At 36.6% G+C, this 16697-nt stretch overlaps 1 protein-coding gene across 1 annotated transcript in view; it reads left to right on the forward strand.

Annotated features, from left to right (window-relative positions):
* Window positions 1–2450: 2450 nt before the first annotated feature.
* Window positions 2451–16697, forward strand: part of LOC105305421 (A-kinase anchor protein 6-like) — a gene marked incomplete at its 5' end in the record, with an annotated part of 117780 nt that continues 103533 nt past the window's right edge. Inside the window, 2 exons of the mRNA XM_011380015.2 lie at window positions 2451–2599; window positions 15884–16004. Of these exons, the coding sequence (XP_011378317.1) occupies window positions 2451–2599; window positions 15884–16004 (270 nt within the window). The remainder of the gene's footprint in view (window positions 2600–15883; window positions 16005–16697) is intronic.

Raw genomic sequence — 16697 nt, forward strand, 5'->3', positions numbered from 1 at the left:
AGATAGAAACAGAGATGGATAGGAAATACTTGGGCTATCTAATTCATCTCCTTGTTAGTGCAGGGAAGTTTGCTTTTCTTTTTTTTTTTTTTTTTCCATGTCAAATGCCTGTGAGATATTGTGCAATAAAAGTCTTAGATTATAACATTTCAATCATTTTTGTAAGGTGACTAATTATCTTTCAAGTCACTCTCAGCATTGTTTTTTGAAGTCCTTTCCATGTATCTCTGTCATATGAGAGGTGTTTCCCTTTGTACACAGAAATGGCCCAGGATCTCAAAAAGATGAACTCCAATTATTTTTCCATAGTAGTGATGAGTCTACATTAAGTCAGCCTCCCTCTTTATGATCTTTTTTGTGAGCAGTGACATACATTTGTGAGATCATTACCCAGAACAAGCAGTGGTCCAGCTTGTTACTATAGGATGGTTATAAAACTAACAGGAACCTCTAGGGATCAAACATGCCCCTTGGCACCTAATGGGGCAGATGCATTATTCTTATGGGGTTTCCAATAGAAAACTTGGTGTGGGATGACCTCCTTATTATCCCCATAGCTTTGAGGAGTGGGGGAGTGGAGGGGAGTGGCATTTGGGAGGATTATTGTTTTTAAGTTCTTTGACTATTATTCAATATCTTTCAGTTATATCATATTTAACCACATAGAACATTGTATGCTCTTTTGAAAGATGCGTTTTGTTTTTTCTAATCATTAACTCCCTATATTCAGTTTTATACTACCCCCATCCATTTAAAAAATATTCTTAGGACTATAGATAGATATTATGTCTCCAAGTTCTATGATATCTGCATACCTCTTGATTGGAACTCTTTTATAATACCATTAACATGCTCCATACCTCCTCTTTCACATTCTTAGAAAAGATGCTAACTAATACTAGATTTAGCATTTCCTTTGTGCCATCCCACCAACCACACCCCTTCCTCCCAAACTGAATACACTTCGTTTAACATTATCCTTTGTTTATAGTGTTTGACATAATTTTTAATCCAGTTGAGTCTATTCTTATTCAAGCTAATTAGTTGGGGGCAATAAAAGACCACATGAGTTAATACATAGATTTTTAACTGATTCCTGAAACTTCAATTATGTGAATGTAGTAATTTTTTGCATTTTTTTTTAAAGTTCTTCCTCTGCAATCCAGAGTATTCATAATTAGCTGCTGTGGAAAGCAATGACAGAAACTCTCAAATGGTTTGAGATCTAACATTTCATAAGCTACCCATTTCCTTTACAGAGTCCTGATTTGCACTTTTAAGAAGCTGACACTTTATAATACTCCCCTACCGTCCCCACTTCACCGCCCCCCCACTTCCACCCCCCCAACCACCATGATCAAGTATATAAAACCGGAGACCAGGCAAAAGGCCTTGGTTGGCTCCAGACACGAAGACTAGGTGGTCATGTCTGACTTGACTTTTCTTACATGTTACAGAATTCTGGCAACTACACAAGAGCTGACCCCAAACTGTTTTTCTTAAAATGTAAAGAAGTAGGAGTTTTAAGGTTTCTCAAAAATGTTAATGGATGTTCTTAGATTTAGCGAAGCACGCCAAAAGAAAATAAGAGTTCCTTTGGTCTACAGTGCACATAAACTCAGCATTGCCCCCTCCCCTTTACCATGGGCAAGCATGCCACTGAGAAGTCTTCATTCCCGGTCTCATCTGGTATACTAGGGAACCCTAAAGCCACAGGGATCACAACAGCTGCAATAAATAAAGCATCTATTCAATACGTTTTTATGCCAAATATTATTCAGCATTCTTTTGTCCTTGGTTTGATGGAAAACAGCATGGTGAACTTACTGCCTTCCCTTTACTACAGTGAGCCGTATGTAACTATGAAAGATTTAACAATTCGAACCTGCAAGTAAGCAAGATCATTATTCCCTCCATTTTAAAATTATTAAACGATAATATAGAGAACCAAAAAAAAAAATGTAATAAAGGATGTCTGTTGTCACTGTTGAAGAGGTATTAGAATTAGTACTAGGCTTTTTTAATTCTCCTCAGGGAAGATAATGAGAAGCATTCAGAATATGTATCCATGCAAATGTATGGGTTGGAGGGGGATCTTTAAAAAATAAATGTTACATATGCGGCAATATGAAGAAGAATATTATTAAGGAATTTCACAGAATTTTTATGTAAAGTCTCATCATACAGTATTATGATCTCAGGGATATTTTGTGATATTTACTGAGTCTTCTGAGAGTTCATTTATTCGGGTCATATTTTAAGGAGGAACTTATAAGATTCGGATCTAAAAATATAATTCTGTAATATGCCCAGCTGATCCCATTAAATCCAACCTGAAAAGGAGCAGTATTAATGATATGAACTATTCCCATTTTTTGAGTTGTTACACCTCACTTGAAATGCATTCCTTCTGGATTAAAACAGCAATTTCTCTTTGTTTCTCTCTCCAGGCTGAGGTTCAACTATGCTACCTGGAAGCACAAAGAGATGCTGTTGAGCAGATGTCCCTCAAGCTGTACAGTGAGCAGTACACCAGCAGCAGCAAGAGAAAAGAGGAGTTTGCTGATATGTCAAAAGTTCATTCAGTGGGAGGCAATGGGTAGGGAACTATTCTTTTTGTTGTTTTATTCTCACTAATCTCTACTTTTTCTATGATTTTTCCACTGGTAGGCGGTAGGCAGGCATTTTCTCCCTAGCTAACAGACAAGGAGAAGCTCAATAGACCAGGCATTTATGTTCCTTTTCATTCGTGCCAGAATTGAAGCTGGATTTTATCAGCTTCTATCATCTAACCCAGAAATTCCTAACTTCATTATGATTTATTTAAAAACAGCTCGGTGATTTTGCGAGTGTTTGTGTGACCATATGGTACCTATACTGTTGGTCAGTTTTCTTTACAATTTCGTTTCAATGTATTTTCCCCCTTTTATACGTTATCATTTATTTTAAAGTATGTCTAAGGAAATTTTAAACACCAGAACATCACTGGAAACTTGGTAGAACATCATTTTCCTGAAAAATGTAGATATTTAATAATTCTTTAGAGACCATGAGCTAGCTGGTTAGCTTCACATAAAGTCAATTGGAATAATAGACTAGCACTTGAATTGTCTGTAGGATGTGAAAGGACCCAACAACTTCAGTGACCCATCAATAATTTCATTCAGCCTGAGACATATGGCTGTATTTATACTATACTAACTACCCATACTACCATACTATTGAATAATTGTCATGACTTCAGATATTTCCAAATGACTTTAAAGTTATGCAAAGAGTGTGTATATATGTTTTTTTCTTTTCTCTCTCTCTCTCTCTCTCTTTTTTTTTTTTTTTTTGGTCTTTTCTGCTAGGCGATTATTAAAGAGTAAAAGAGTAGTAATGAAATACAATTATTTCATAGTTGTAATGACTTCATAATAATTATACTCATAAAAATGGAAATACTAACCTATTTTACTTTTATTCTTGAGCCAGACAATAAGAGGTAGAAACTGTTCTTCCAAGTTCCATTAAATATTAATAACATCTTATTACGCTACCAGGTATAACTCTAGCCAAAATATTCCCTGAAAAGGCAAGCAGAAAGAAGTCTTTTTCATGTACTTGTTTGCATTTATCTTTTAAGTGCTTATAGTTATGACTGGACTTTAAATACTCATATAAATTTTTGGGATACATTAAGTACACAGATTATAAATTCTGTTTTATGTTATAATCCAGGGTCTAAAAATACAGGAAAGGGATCAGAGTCATTATTCTGTTTAGGAAATAGGAAAGGACTTTTCAAATTTTCAGATTTACCTATCTATATAATTTGTTGCTCTAGCAGGAATTTTTTTTTATCCATGGACATGTTACATATATATTTGATTCATTTTATACAATTCAGTAGACATTTATTCACAAGAGGAAAAGCATAGAAGCAAATAAGAAAGAAAAGACTAAAGCTTGCAGTATGAACAATAAGCTGTTTTGAGGCTTTAATGTGCTTTAATTTCTCTAAATGCATAAATAGTCCCTGGTGCACACACAAGCATAAACTTTAGGTCACATTTTCATGTTTTCTAAAAGCCCCGGAGACTGAACAGTCACCACGTGCTTCTGGCCTCAGATTCCAAGGACCCAACCTGAGTACTTACTCTAGGCTCCACAAATCATAAATCTACCCTGGGAATCGCTTAGTTAACAACGAGCATTGTTCCGTGAAGTGGGAGTAGGTAAACTTGCCTGATATCCTTTGTTCATGCTTCTTGGGGTGCTGAAGGCTGTACATTGTGCAGAAATATAAGAGTGTGTTGAAGAAAAAGCAGCTATTTAATACTAAGGACAAAAACCATATATTCCTTTCTATTTTCTGTTTATATACAGAAAAGCATTGTTTGAGAAATGCATGTGAGTGAGGTTATCTGGGGTGTCCTGCCTCCAAGACCCTTTACTCCCACAGTCAAATCCTTAATTCTGAAGCCTTAAGAACATAGCCTTGTAAAATTATCTGCTCCAATGATACATAAACTTCATTAGCTGTTCTTTTGTTACATAGAACGATCATTGTTTCTGATAAGCAATAGTGGGAATAGTGTGGGCTTTCATTCCATAGGCAGACATCCAGTCTACTAAAGAGAAAATTGAGTTGGTGATACAATTCATATATTTTTATTTCCTTTCCATGTCTACATGCATGCTAAGGAGAGTATGTAGTTGAAAAATGTTTAAGACTGCTCCAGGGAGGATTCAGATCCTAGAAAGAATGAAGGTGATCTTAAACTGCTAAGAATCTTACATAACCAAAAATCATTTAGAAATGAATTTATAACCTCTCTGGCTTGATGAAAAGATATGTATCAAGGTGATATAACACAGTTTATATACAATTATGAACTGTGTTTAGCAGTTATGACTATGCGTGGTCGGAAGATTTCCCTGAATGTATGTGAGGCTGTGTGAGCTCTGGTAGTAAAGTGTGTTCATCTGTGGGAGACATTTGGCACTGTCTCCAGCATTGCCAAATGGGAAACCATGGCTTCCTGAGGGATATGCAATGTGCGAATCACCCAACGAGATTCTCTACTGAGAGCAGTTTGATGCTTTTTAATTCCTGCCAACTTAAATGAAAGCAATTATCAATCATTTTGTTTCATTCATTCCATAAATATTCATTGAAGGCCTACTATGTACTTGGCATGATTCTGCAAGCAGAATTTATTAAGAACACTTACATTTTGTATATTTTGTAAAGTGTGACCATTTTTTTTTCCCAATACCTCTTTCTACTAAGAGGTTGTCTGATTTCATTTTTAAATGAATTTCAAAGATACTGTTCATTAAGTAGCATCCTACTTGCTGTCAAGACTTAGTGTACATTACAGACCATGTCTTTTATTCAGCTTATAAATGATAGAACTGGGAGGCAAAAGGCTGGGTGACAGGCTTGTCCAGGATGATAGTGTAAGATGGAGCTAAGACCTCAGCTCAGAACCCTGGATCAGAATGCAGTGGACAATCCATAAAGTCACACTTTGCGTTCTCTCTGAAGATCTTCATTTGGACCCTTGATAAACATTGTTTCCTCCTAAATCCCATGTTGTGCATATTTCATAGTCTATGAAATTTAAATTATAATATCTTCCTACTATGGAGAAATTGAAGAATCTTAAGAAGATTTCATTAAATCCACAAGGAATTTGGGGCAAAAATATTGCTAAGTATTGTTAAGGCTTAAGTGAAAACAAAATTAACTTCATTCATTCATTTGACAAATGTTATTAAATACCTCTTATATGAACTACAGAGACTAAAAGGCAAAAATTAAATGGTCCCTGACCTTGAGAGGCTCACAGTTTTGTAGGAGGAGCCAGATCTGTAAACAACATAGAAGAAAGGATCACAGGTACTTAGAAATCTGCATGGGATTAGGGGGTGGGTCTCATGGAAGATAAAGCTTGATTCTGATGGTGGGGAGGAGGGGGAATTGGAGCAGGTCAAGAAAGACAGCAGAGAGAGAGAAGACCCTGAAGATGATTTTTGAAGCAAGGTCAGGAGAAGAGCTATTCCATTTAATCCGAACAAATGTTTTCTGAGCATCTACAAAGGCAGACCACAATCTCTGCCTTCATGAGTGCTAGCAAGAGAGTCTAGCAAGAGAGTGCTATTATGCTAGTATTTGCCTGTGCAATGAGAGAAAGGGGAAACAGAATGTGCTATTGGACGTCAGAGCAAATGGAATGGGCCCCATGAGGGCTGTGTCTTTCGTGTTTACTACACTCTGCCCTGTGTCTGGTGCAGTGCCTGCAAAGTGTTAGGTGCTCAGTGAATGAATGGATGCATGAATGAATAATTAAAATTAATCTGGGGCTTAGAGAAGGGGAGCATAGGTCTGAGTCATCAGACTGCCTGCTGTTCTGTATGACTGGAGAGCAGGGTAGAAAGTTGGAGGGGTGTAAAATATAAATCTTGGGGAGCAGGTGAAGTCCTGATCCTGGAGTTAATCATTGAGTTCATGGTTCTTAACCAGGATGATCTTAACAGGTGATCAAAATCACCTGTGGAGCTTTTAAGCTGAAAAATACCTGTCCGCCCTACCCTGACGAAAATTCTGATTCGATAGGTAGGAGTAGGCCAAAATATGATTATGTTCTAACGCCCACTTGCAGTTGAGAACCATTGCTCTAGTGGTTTTCAAAATATGGTCTCTGGACCAGCAGTGTTAACATCTCCTGGGAATTTATTAGAAATGCCAATTCTGGGCCCCACTCCAGATCTACTAAATTGGAAAACCTGGAGGTCAAGACCAGAAATCTTTGTTTAACAAGCCCTCCAGGTGATTCTTCTGCAGCTTGAGAAACACCACTGTAATCTTTGGAGATTTTAGGTCAGAAATTAATGGAAAAGGTGGAGACTAGATTAGAAATAAAAGCCAGAATGAATTGATAAACCTTGATGACCCATCGGCTGAGGGGAAAGATGCTCCATTGGCTTAGTCAAGGAGGAGAAAAAAATAGGAGGCTTTGGATTCAAGTGACTTTGCTGTCATTCAACATTTAATATTTATTGAGCTATGATTAAATGAAGCTGTAGTAGGCACTGGGGAGGTAGAGGCAATGGGACACAAAGGTTGTCAGGTGTATGAAAATCGGGAAAGCCTTTCAGGAGAAGTTTCATGGAGAATGGCCCAGGGTCGGAAGTGACAATTTAGTGTGTCTCACAGATGAGGCAGTGTGTACAAACAACTGGAACCACTAAAGGATGTCAAGCATGACTAGATTAGCAGTTTTGAAACAATATTCTGGCAGCAGTGTGGAGAATAGATTGGCAAGGACAAGACTAAACAGTGCTTAATTAATAAGCTATTCTAGGCATCCAGGTGAGAAATAGGGCCTGAGCTAAGATGGCAGGAAACTGAGAGAAGGAAATTTACTGACAGGCCTTGGTGACCAGAGTGGATGGGGGAGGGACTTTATGGGAGCGAATATTAAAGAATGGATCTCCATGTTTCAGGCTTCATGTATTCTGGCAGATGGGCGTGCCATTCGCTGAGGTGGTGAATGCAGAGAAGGAGCAGAAGGAGGGGGGGAAGAAGCTGAGTGTAGTTCTTTTGGGGGTCTGTGGAATATCTAAGTGGAAATGCCCAGGAAGTGGGTCTGAAGCTCAGGAATGATTTGGGCTCCTCAACCAGCGACAAGGACAATGTAGAGACTATGGGATAGCAGAGGCTGAGGGAGGTAAGAGCATACCTTTTGGTAGTCTATCTTCTCATATCAGGTGGACATAAAATTATCTTTAAGGATACTTAAAGAAATATAAAATCTGAACAGAGCAATTACTAGTAAGGAGATTGAGTCAGTAATCAAAAATCTTCCAACAGATAAAAAGCCCAAGACAAGATGCCTTCACTGGTGAAATCTACCAGACATTCAGAGAAGAATTAATCCCAATTCTTCTTAAACTCTTCGAAAAAACACAAGAGGAGGGAACCCTTCCAAATTCATTTTATAAGGCCAGCATTACCCTAATACCAAAACTAGGCAAAGACGCTAGGAGAAAAGATCCTCGATATCCCTGATGAACATAGATGCAAAAATCCTCAACAAAATAATAGCAAACCACTCAACAATGTATTAAGAGGATCATACAACATGATCAAGTAAGATTTATTCCAGGGATCAAGGATGATTTAACATCCACAAATCAATCAATGTGATATACCACATTAACAAAATGAAGAATAAAAATCATATGATCATCTCAATAGATGCAGAAAAAGCATTGGACAAACTTCAACATTCATTATAATAAAAAGTCTCAACAGAATTAATATAGAGGGAACCTACTTCGACATAATGTAGGCCATATATGACAGGCCCACAGCTAACATTTTGCTCAATGGTTTAATGCTAAAAGCCTTTCCTTTAAGATGAGAAAAGATGTCCACTTTGGCTACTTATATTCAACACGGTATTCGTAGTCCTAGCCAGAGCAGTCAGGCAATGAAAAGAAAGAAAAGGCATCTAAATTGGAAAGGAAGAAATAAAACTATCACTATTTGCAGATGACATTATATACAGAAAACCCTAAAGACTTTATCAAAAAACTGTTAGAACTAATAAACAAATTCACTTAGGTTGCAGAATACAAAATCAATATACAAAAATCTGTTGTTTCTATGCATTAATAACAAACTATCAGAAAGAAAAATAAAGAAAAAAATCTCATTTACATTTGTATCATAAAGAATAAAATACCTAGGAATATATTTAACCAAGGGGGTGAAAGATCTATATACTGAAAACTATAAGACATTAATGAAAGAAACTGAGGAAATCACAAGTAAATGGAAAGATATTCCATGCTCATGGATTAAAAAGATTAATATTGTTACAATGTCCATACTACTCAAAGTGATCTTGCAAAAGAAGAACAAAGTTGGAGGCATTACTCTTTCTGATTTTAAACTGTATTTGAAAGCTATAGTAATTAAAACAGTATGGTATTAGTATACAAACACATATAGATTAATGAAACAGAATAGGGAGCCCAGAAATAAACCCATGCATCTATGATCAATTAATTTATGACAAATGAGCCAAGTATATACAATGGAGAAAGGACAATTTCTTCAATAAATTGTGTGGGGAAAATTGGAAAGTTACATGCAAAAGGATGAAACTTGACCACTCTCTTACACCATACACAAAAATTTACTCAAAATGGATTAAATACTTGAACATAAGACTTGAAACCATAAAATTCTTGGAAGAAAATGTAGGTGGTAAGCTCCCTGACATAGGTTTTTATGGTGATTTTTTGAGTCTGACACCAAAAGCAAAAGCAACGAGAGCAAAAATAAGTAAGTGGGATTACATCGTCCTAAAAAGCTTCTGTACATACAGCAAAGGAAAAATCAACAAAATGAAAAGACAGCCTACCAAATGGGAGATACTATTTGTAAATCATACATCTGATAAGGAGCTAATATACAAAATCTATGATGAACTCATACAACTCAGTAGCAGAAAAACAAGTAATTCAACTTAAAAAAATGGGCAGAAGATCTAAATAGACATTTTTCCAAACAAGACATTAAATCTGTGAAAACCAGTGGGGCTCAGGGTGGAGGTGGTCCCTGTATAAAAGGGTGAGATGCCCAACCCACACTAGTGTGCCAGTAGCAAGTTTGGATCCAGTCCTCTCTATACGTAGATAATGACATAGGAAGGTTGGTTTATGTTTGTTTTGTTTTTGTTTTTGTTTTGACAACATCATTTTTGCTTTGTCTTCTGAAGTATGGTTTCTCCATTTGTGTTAGAATCACTACCTATTCTAAAATTTTCAGAATGTTTTCAGCTCTTTGGCTAGAGCTTAGCCTACATATTATCTGAAAATTTAGAAAAAGGTTTGACTTCCTGACAGCCTAACGGAATCCTCTAAATACATTCAGAAATCCACATTGATATTTCTAATTTTATGGCTAATCTTGGAAGTTTGAATTTTTTTGCTTTATTTTATGGCTTTTATTTTAATAACAGATGTTTATGAACAGACGGTTCATGGGTCCATGAGAAAGTAGGGCCAGTCATAAACAAATTTGTAGGGTTGATTTTCTTTTTCTCAGACATTTTTACATGTACATGGGTATATATGAGAATTGAGAAAATTACTGCTGGAAAGAACTCCATATTCCTTTTTACTTATTAATGGCAAATGCAGGCTGCTTTTCTCATGAGGAAGTCGCTCATGAATTTTCATTCAAAATAGTAAATTAGTGTCCACACTTTAATATGTTTAGAGTGGAAAGGGATTCTACATGCAACTGTGCATATATCAGATTCCATGTCTGGAACGCTAAATTTTGTTCTTTAATGATATGATGATTGAGCTTGGTGCCAGTATTGCGTCGCCTTTCTGTGCTTAACATGCCACATGGAGTAGAGGATAACAGGAAATTCTGATCTATTATTAGTATTTCATTTGAGTAAAATTCTTAAACTATATTTTTGCAAGATTTTGTTACCAGTTTAGTGTCTTTTTTTGAAAATCAGAGGCAAATTTCCTTGAGCAAATAATGTGAACACTGAATACTTAGTGAACATTTGAGGGAAGAGTCGATATGCTATAGAAGCTAGGAAAATTGGATCATTTAATAGAAGTCCCAGTATAGATAAGCTGGTATTTCAGGAACCGGTCTTGTGTTTTTAGATGTGTTGGTGTGAAATGAACCATTAAGCATATAAAAGATGGATTCTTAAATGCTTCAAAATATATATTCCTCGGCCTTAGCAGCAAAACTGCCAGGGCTTTTTAGTGTTATCTTTTCTTCAACCAATAATTTCTCTATTTTGATGATTTCTTCATTTGGTTGTCTCTTTTAATCAAAATTCCTTAGTGGGCCAAGCTGAAACCTCATATATTCACACACACCTCTCATCGATTTCACTTGGGTGAAACTTTATCTTTTAAGCAAAGTTTAAGTTGAAATGTTCAGTTAATGATGCTCACTTTAAATACCAAAGGCTGAATGCATTTATGTTCAAACACTTAGCTAGTCAAACATAACTCCCATCAGGGTTTAGAGGAAGGATTATTTCTTAAACTATGCCAGCCTCACAAATACTATATTGCTATCCAATATGCAGAAAAATGATGCTAAATAAACTTGTTAGCATTTTATTTCTGTGGTAGAAGGACCTGGAATCTTTTTAACCTTAAAAAAAGGCAGGGAAAATGGTAGATAAGATGTTGGAAAATACTTTTGGCAATTACCTATAGTAGTTGACCTAAACTTAGAAATAAACACTGAAGAAAAAATTGCCTATTTATTTCTCCATAGCCTTGTCCTTGTCTCTATTAGATCCTCAGACTACGGAATAAATACATTCAGAATTCTATATTTGTCTAAAAAGACTGACTTTGGATTAGAAGATCTTTCTTCTCATAGCAGGATTAAACTTTTAAACCTCTTAAAATGGGAATGTTATACCTACAACAGAATGTTCAACTCTTTTATTATTATGGCAATTTAAAAAAAGTATCCAAAAGAATACAATTCTTTCCTAGAGTATATGTGAGTTTGCTTTGTGCGACCTCATAGAGAACATAACATATTCATAGAGTACTGAAAAGGTACCTTTTGAGAACTTTTAACATGTAAGAGATTATATATTTGAGTGAATGACGATATAAACCCGAACACAATTACAAAGAAAATTTTATGAGGGAAATCCCTCCAAAAGAGTAGTTCTCATTCTTACATCCTTTATAAGATTCTGGGCTCCTTGACACAATTTCAATCACCTCTCTCCCTTCTAAAAAGAGAGACTAGAGTCACCAGGAATTCAAGAAAAGAACCCGGTTTGGAATTCAGCTTACAGAATCAGCATATTCTTCAAAGGGATATAGAACTGTTAACTAGTTTCATGCTACCCTCAATAAATTCACTCATCTATGATGTTTTCTGTTGTCCTTTATGGTAGCTGGCACTTTTCCTAGAAGACGTTGTCTTTTATAAAACCACTTGAAAAACACTTTAGATACCTTTGCAGGTAATGTAAATATAAGAAAGCAAACTACTTCCTTATCTAAGAATTTTCCTGATATTGTGAGCACAGTAAATTCTAGTCATTTTAGAAAGTTTCAAAAGAACCAGCAAAGAAATTTTAATAATTTAATTGCTGACTTACTACAAGTTATATATTTGATTTCACTAAATTTGGAAAACTGTCCGGTCTTTCCTAAGCTGTGAATTAACACGTAACCAAGAATCTGAAATCAGGCGCAAATACTTAAAAAATGTTTTTTTCTTCAATGTTTGGACCTTATGAGAATTTTTTATTTGGAAAACACTGGTCTGATCCTACTACACTACTGAAACAAAATAAGGAACCAAAGCATTTACTGCAACTAGTAAGCTAAAGTCTAAATATTCTCAGCTAGGATATAAATAGATAAGACTGGAGAAAGAATGAATACAGTGCCTGTGTTAGGTTCATACGCCATTTGCAGGTCTCCGGTGTGGACTATGTGAGAAGCCTGAGGTGCATTTAATGAGAAGAAATGGCTTTTGTTTTGAAAGGAGAGTAATAGGAGGGAACAGCTCAACGGCTATAAAGACATGGTAAAGAGCCAATAAAAAAATTCCCGTAGTTCTGAACATTTTATCATTCTGTATATATTTTTTATTTGTTTATAACCTACTTCTGAATCTCCTTTAATTTTCATCAGAGAAAAGAGGAGGATGTAAAAGGACAACTTACACTAACAGAATCTACGGCATCTAGTCGTTCTAAGTAAGCAAATACACCATTATCATATACTGAAAGCAAAATCTCACCTTTAGAATGAGTGAAGAAGCCTGTCCATGGTATGCTCCTAGCTTTGGTATTGGCATTTAGGGACAAGATACGATTATATTTGTCACATACTCCTCGTCTGCAGTCATTTTGCCCTACTAAAGTTTTTGGTTTCATTATCTACATTCAGACATCACCATTCACCAGCTTCTGTGGTGGGCATTAGGGAAGCAAAGATAAAATACATCCCTTGCCCTTGAATTTAGTCATAATCAAAGTTTCTTTCTTTTTTTTTTTTTTATCATATACCTATGGGAAGAAAAACAGACTTCTTTGTTTTCTCTTACTGACCAACAATTTTTATGAGCCATCCTAAACACATACTTCCTGGTAAAGCAAGAAAAAAAAAACTTGCTTTAAGATCAGAGTTCAGGCTCTTAAACAAAACGCTTATAGTCTCCCCTAATAAATTAACATTCTTTTTAGAGCACAACTCTTGGGATAAATGCCATTTTTTTCAGATTTCCTATTCTTCTCCCTTCTTTTGGACAAGCATATTGCACAATCTGAACAGAAAGAGGGCTTACATGACCGTGTGATTCTGGGGTGCAGTGAGGTCCCCTGGCTTAGTGTGGCCCATAGGTGCAGGCTGGCTGGGTTCATTGAAATGGGTTTTCCCCTGGACGTTATGAGGTTGTTCTCCATAGAGGGCTTTGGCTGAGTTGTTATCTCTTGGCTTGGTCAGGAGGTATTTCCTGCTGACTGGAGCCTCATCTCAGCCTTCATTGGTCCTGCCAGTTCTCTGAGGTCTGGCTTCAGAGGCCCCATGGCTCTCCTGGGAGGTCATTGTGCAATGCCACTGTCAAGTTTACTGGCTGAACTTGCAGAAACCTCAAGGCGTTGGGGTGAGGGATGAGAGAACAGGTTAGCAAAGGGGGTCTTGACCAAAGATCTCTCTCTGACTGCAACATCCCCACTCTAGGTTCTTGTGAGGACTTTGATTAAGGCAACTCTTCCCAGATTTCCTAGCGGGAAGATCCCTTCAATCTGTCTCACATGCCTTTCATCTGGGTCTTAGGCCAAGAGATGGGAGGACACACCTGTTCCTCTTACCTTCATTTCCTTCTTATTCCCCAAGTCCACTAAAATGGAAGGGGTGAGCTTTTTATTTCCTTTCCTTTTTGCTTTTAATATTACCCTGGATTATACTCTCCTAATCTGGGGAGGGTGTGGGGGGTGTCACATTACACCTTTCCCCTGTCTTTACGGTTAAAATATGGGAGGGTACAAGGAGAAATGATTACCGTAATTCGGAAGGTATTTCTAAATGATTATACCTGTCATGTGAACAAATGCTTATTAGTCATTCCTTATTCGTCACTCACAAAGTTTTTAATAAAGAAAGTCTCATAGTTTATTTGTCCCTGTTATAGTGGTTTTTGTTTGTCTTTTAGTATTTTGAAATGAGATACTATTTGCAGATTTTACATGCTGGAAGTCCTTGCCATTCAAAGTGAAGTCTATGACCAGCAGTGTTGCCAGTTGCCAGTATCTGTTAAAAATGTAAGATCTCAGGCCCCGCCCTAGAACTACTAACTCAATACCTGCATTTCAGCAAGGTCCTCACTATAGCGTATGCACATTAAAGTTTGAGAAGCTCTGCTCTAAGCCACCATAGCATTACTGAAGGTTTTGGCTGCATCAACTATACCCATCATCAGCATTCACGAGACAGTTCTACGTGTTAGCCAATGAAAGTCCTTGCCCTTGGGTGCTTATGGTCCTAGTCAAGGATCTTTATAATTATGGTAAAGGAATTAAAATAAAATAGGCAATTCTAGGTCTAGTCTTCTCCATCACCAGACACACCTTAACTTTTTTATTGACAGATCTATTAGGATTAAGTTGTAAGTTTTGAAAAGTGGATGTTCATTTTCTTGGAAAGCAGTTGTTTAATGTATAGACACAGGAACAAGGTAGTAATAAGATGCTTACTTGATAAATGCAGACTCATGCCTGAGGCTGCTGCTTCACTAGTACTGATAGGGTTTTGTTCAGTTACAATTTGATAAGACTCTAGAATTTATTTTAAGGGGATGATTTTTTGGGAGAAGGACAAAGTCATAGTTTTTCATCTGCACTTTTATTTTCTGATCACAATGTTTTAGAAGAATCTTGGCTTTACGTATTCACCAGGCTTTCAATAGAGAATCACATTAATCCTTTTAAGCTTCTTATTCTAATGATTTATTTTGTTCAAAACCATAGTGATCCTCCTTTGAATTTTAATGATTGCTGCCTATTCAAAGATTCATTGTTTTGACTTCCTGTCCTTACCTTTGTTTCCTACATGTCTGTGGGGAACACCTGTCTAATACTGGATCTGCCCCTGGTTCTCACTGGCTTACCAGAGTCACTCAAGCCTATCTCTGAGTGTTAAGCTGAAATGCTGGCTACTCATCCATGACAATAAATATAGGATATATGTTTGCAGAGATAGGCAGATAGACAGCAGAGGGAAAGATAGATGATTGAGTCATTTCCCAGTGAAAAATAATATTTTGGATATTATAGTATATTATGATCATTGTAGAGAAATTAGTTAAATTAGTATTCTTAATCATAAAGCTATTTGGGATGCAATATCTATGGGAAATCTAGTAGATGAGAAAGGGGTCTAAATTTTGAGGATACTGTTTTTACCCCAAATTCTAGACCATGTAACCTTCCTAAGGCACTGACCGTCCATTTCTCATTGTTAAATATGACAATGCTCTTTTTCAAGGATGTAGTAGTAGTCATTTTGTTCAAGTGCTGCAAATCCTCAGAAAGGGTTAGCAAATGGAAATTGCCACGATAATATCTTAGGTACGAGCATCGGAACTTCATGTTATGATTTCAAAATCTAAGAAGTGGCTATGTCACAAGCTTGAGTTCCTATTTTACCCACTGTGTAACCACACAGAGAATTTTTTCCCTTCTCTTTTTATAGGTATCACCTAGGAGCATCATGGGTTTTTAAGAATGTATTATTCTAATATGAGATTTTAACAACTACACTGTATTTATGCATAATACATTTCGTGCCTTATCTTCAGGCTTCTGGACTTTGATTCAGAATATCAGGAGCTCTGGGATTGGCTGATTGACATGGAGTCCCTCGTGATGGACAGCCACGACCTGATGATGTCAGAGGAGCAGCAGCAGCATCTTTACAAGGTTAGAGCTGCTCTTCTTGCCTTTACCTTGCTGTGGAAGATCTGATTAGCCTGACAAGTCTCTCTCTTTTCCTCCCTCCAACCCCCCTCTGGATATCTTTGCGTTCATTGTATGTATCATGGTGTCTATTAGAATTTCCCTTCCCTGTCCCCAAACTCATTTCCATCCCTTGTGTGCTGACAGGCTGTACCGACATCATAATTGCGAGAAAGTTCCCTTTATCACATTCTATTTGGTGTAATTCTATAGAAGGACAAAGATTTATCTTCAAGATGAATAGCAATAAATGAAACCGCATTAATAAATAGACTGAAACAAAATGAAAGATAAATGGACTGGTAATATTTAACAAAATGTGTTTTGATTGGAGCACTCAGGTAGATTCTATCCATCCCTCAGATGCGCCCAAAGGAAAAAGAAACTTGCCTTCAGTTTGGCTTGCTGCTTTTAGGGTGCAGGGCTTGTCAAATTTAATGTTTATTAGTGATGCATAGAGCAGACGTTGTCATATTAAGTCAATGTATTTGCGTGTGATTTAAGAAAACTGGCTTGGAACTCACATATTGATTGCAGGCAATCCATCTAATAACTATCTATATTGTTTACCGTGTCTGCTAATTCACCCTTAGCCTAATGTGTTTTACCGGTTCTACTTATAGGCTGAGAAGTTCTTACAAAACAGCCATGTGATTT

Source organism: Pteropus vampyrus, unplaced genomic scaffold (assembly GCF_000151845.1).
Source record: "Pteropus vampyrus isolate Shadow unplaced genomic scaffold, Pvam_2.0 Scaffold384, whole genome shotgun sequence".
NCBI classification, from domain to species: Eukaryota; Metazoa; Chordata; class Mammalia; order Chiroptera; family Pteropodidae; genus Pteropus; species Pteropus vampyrus.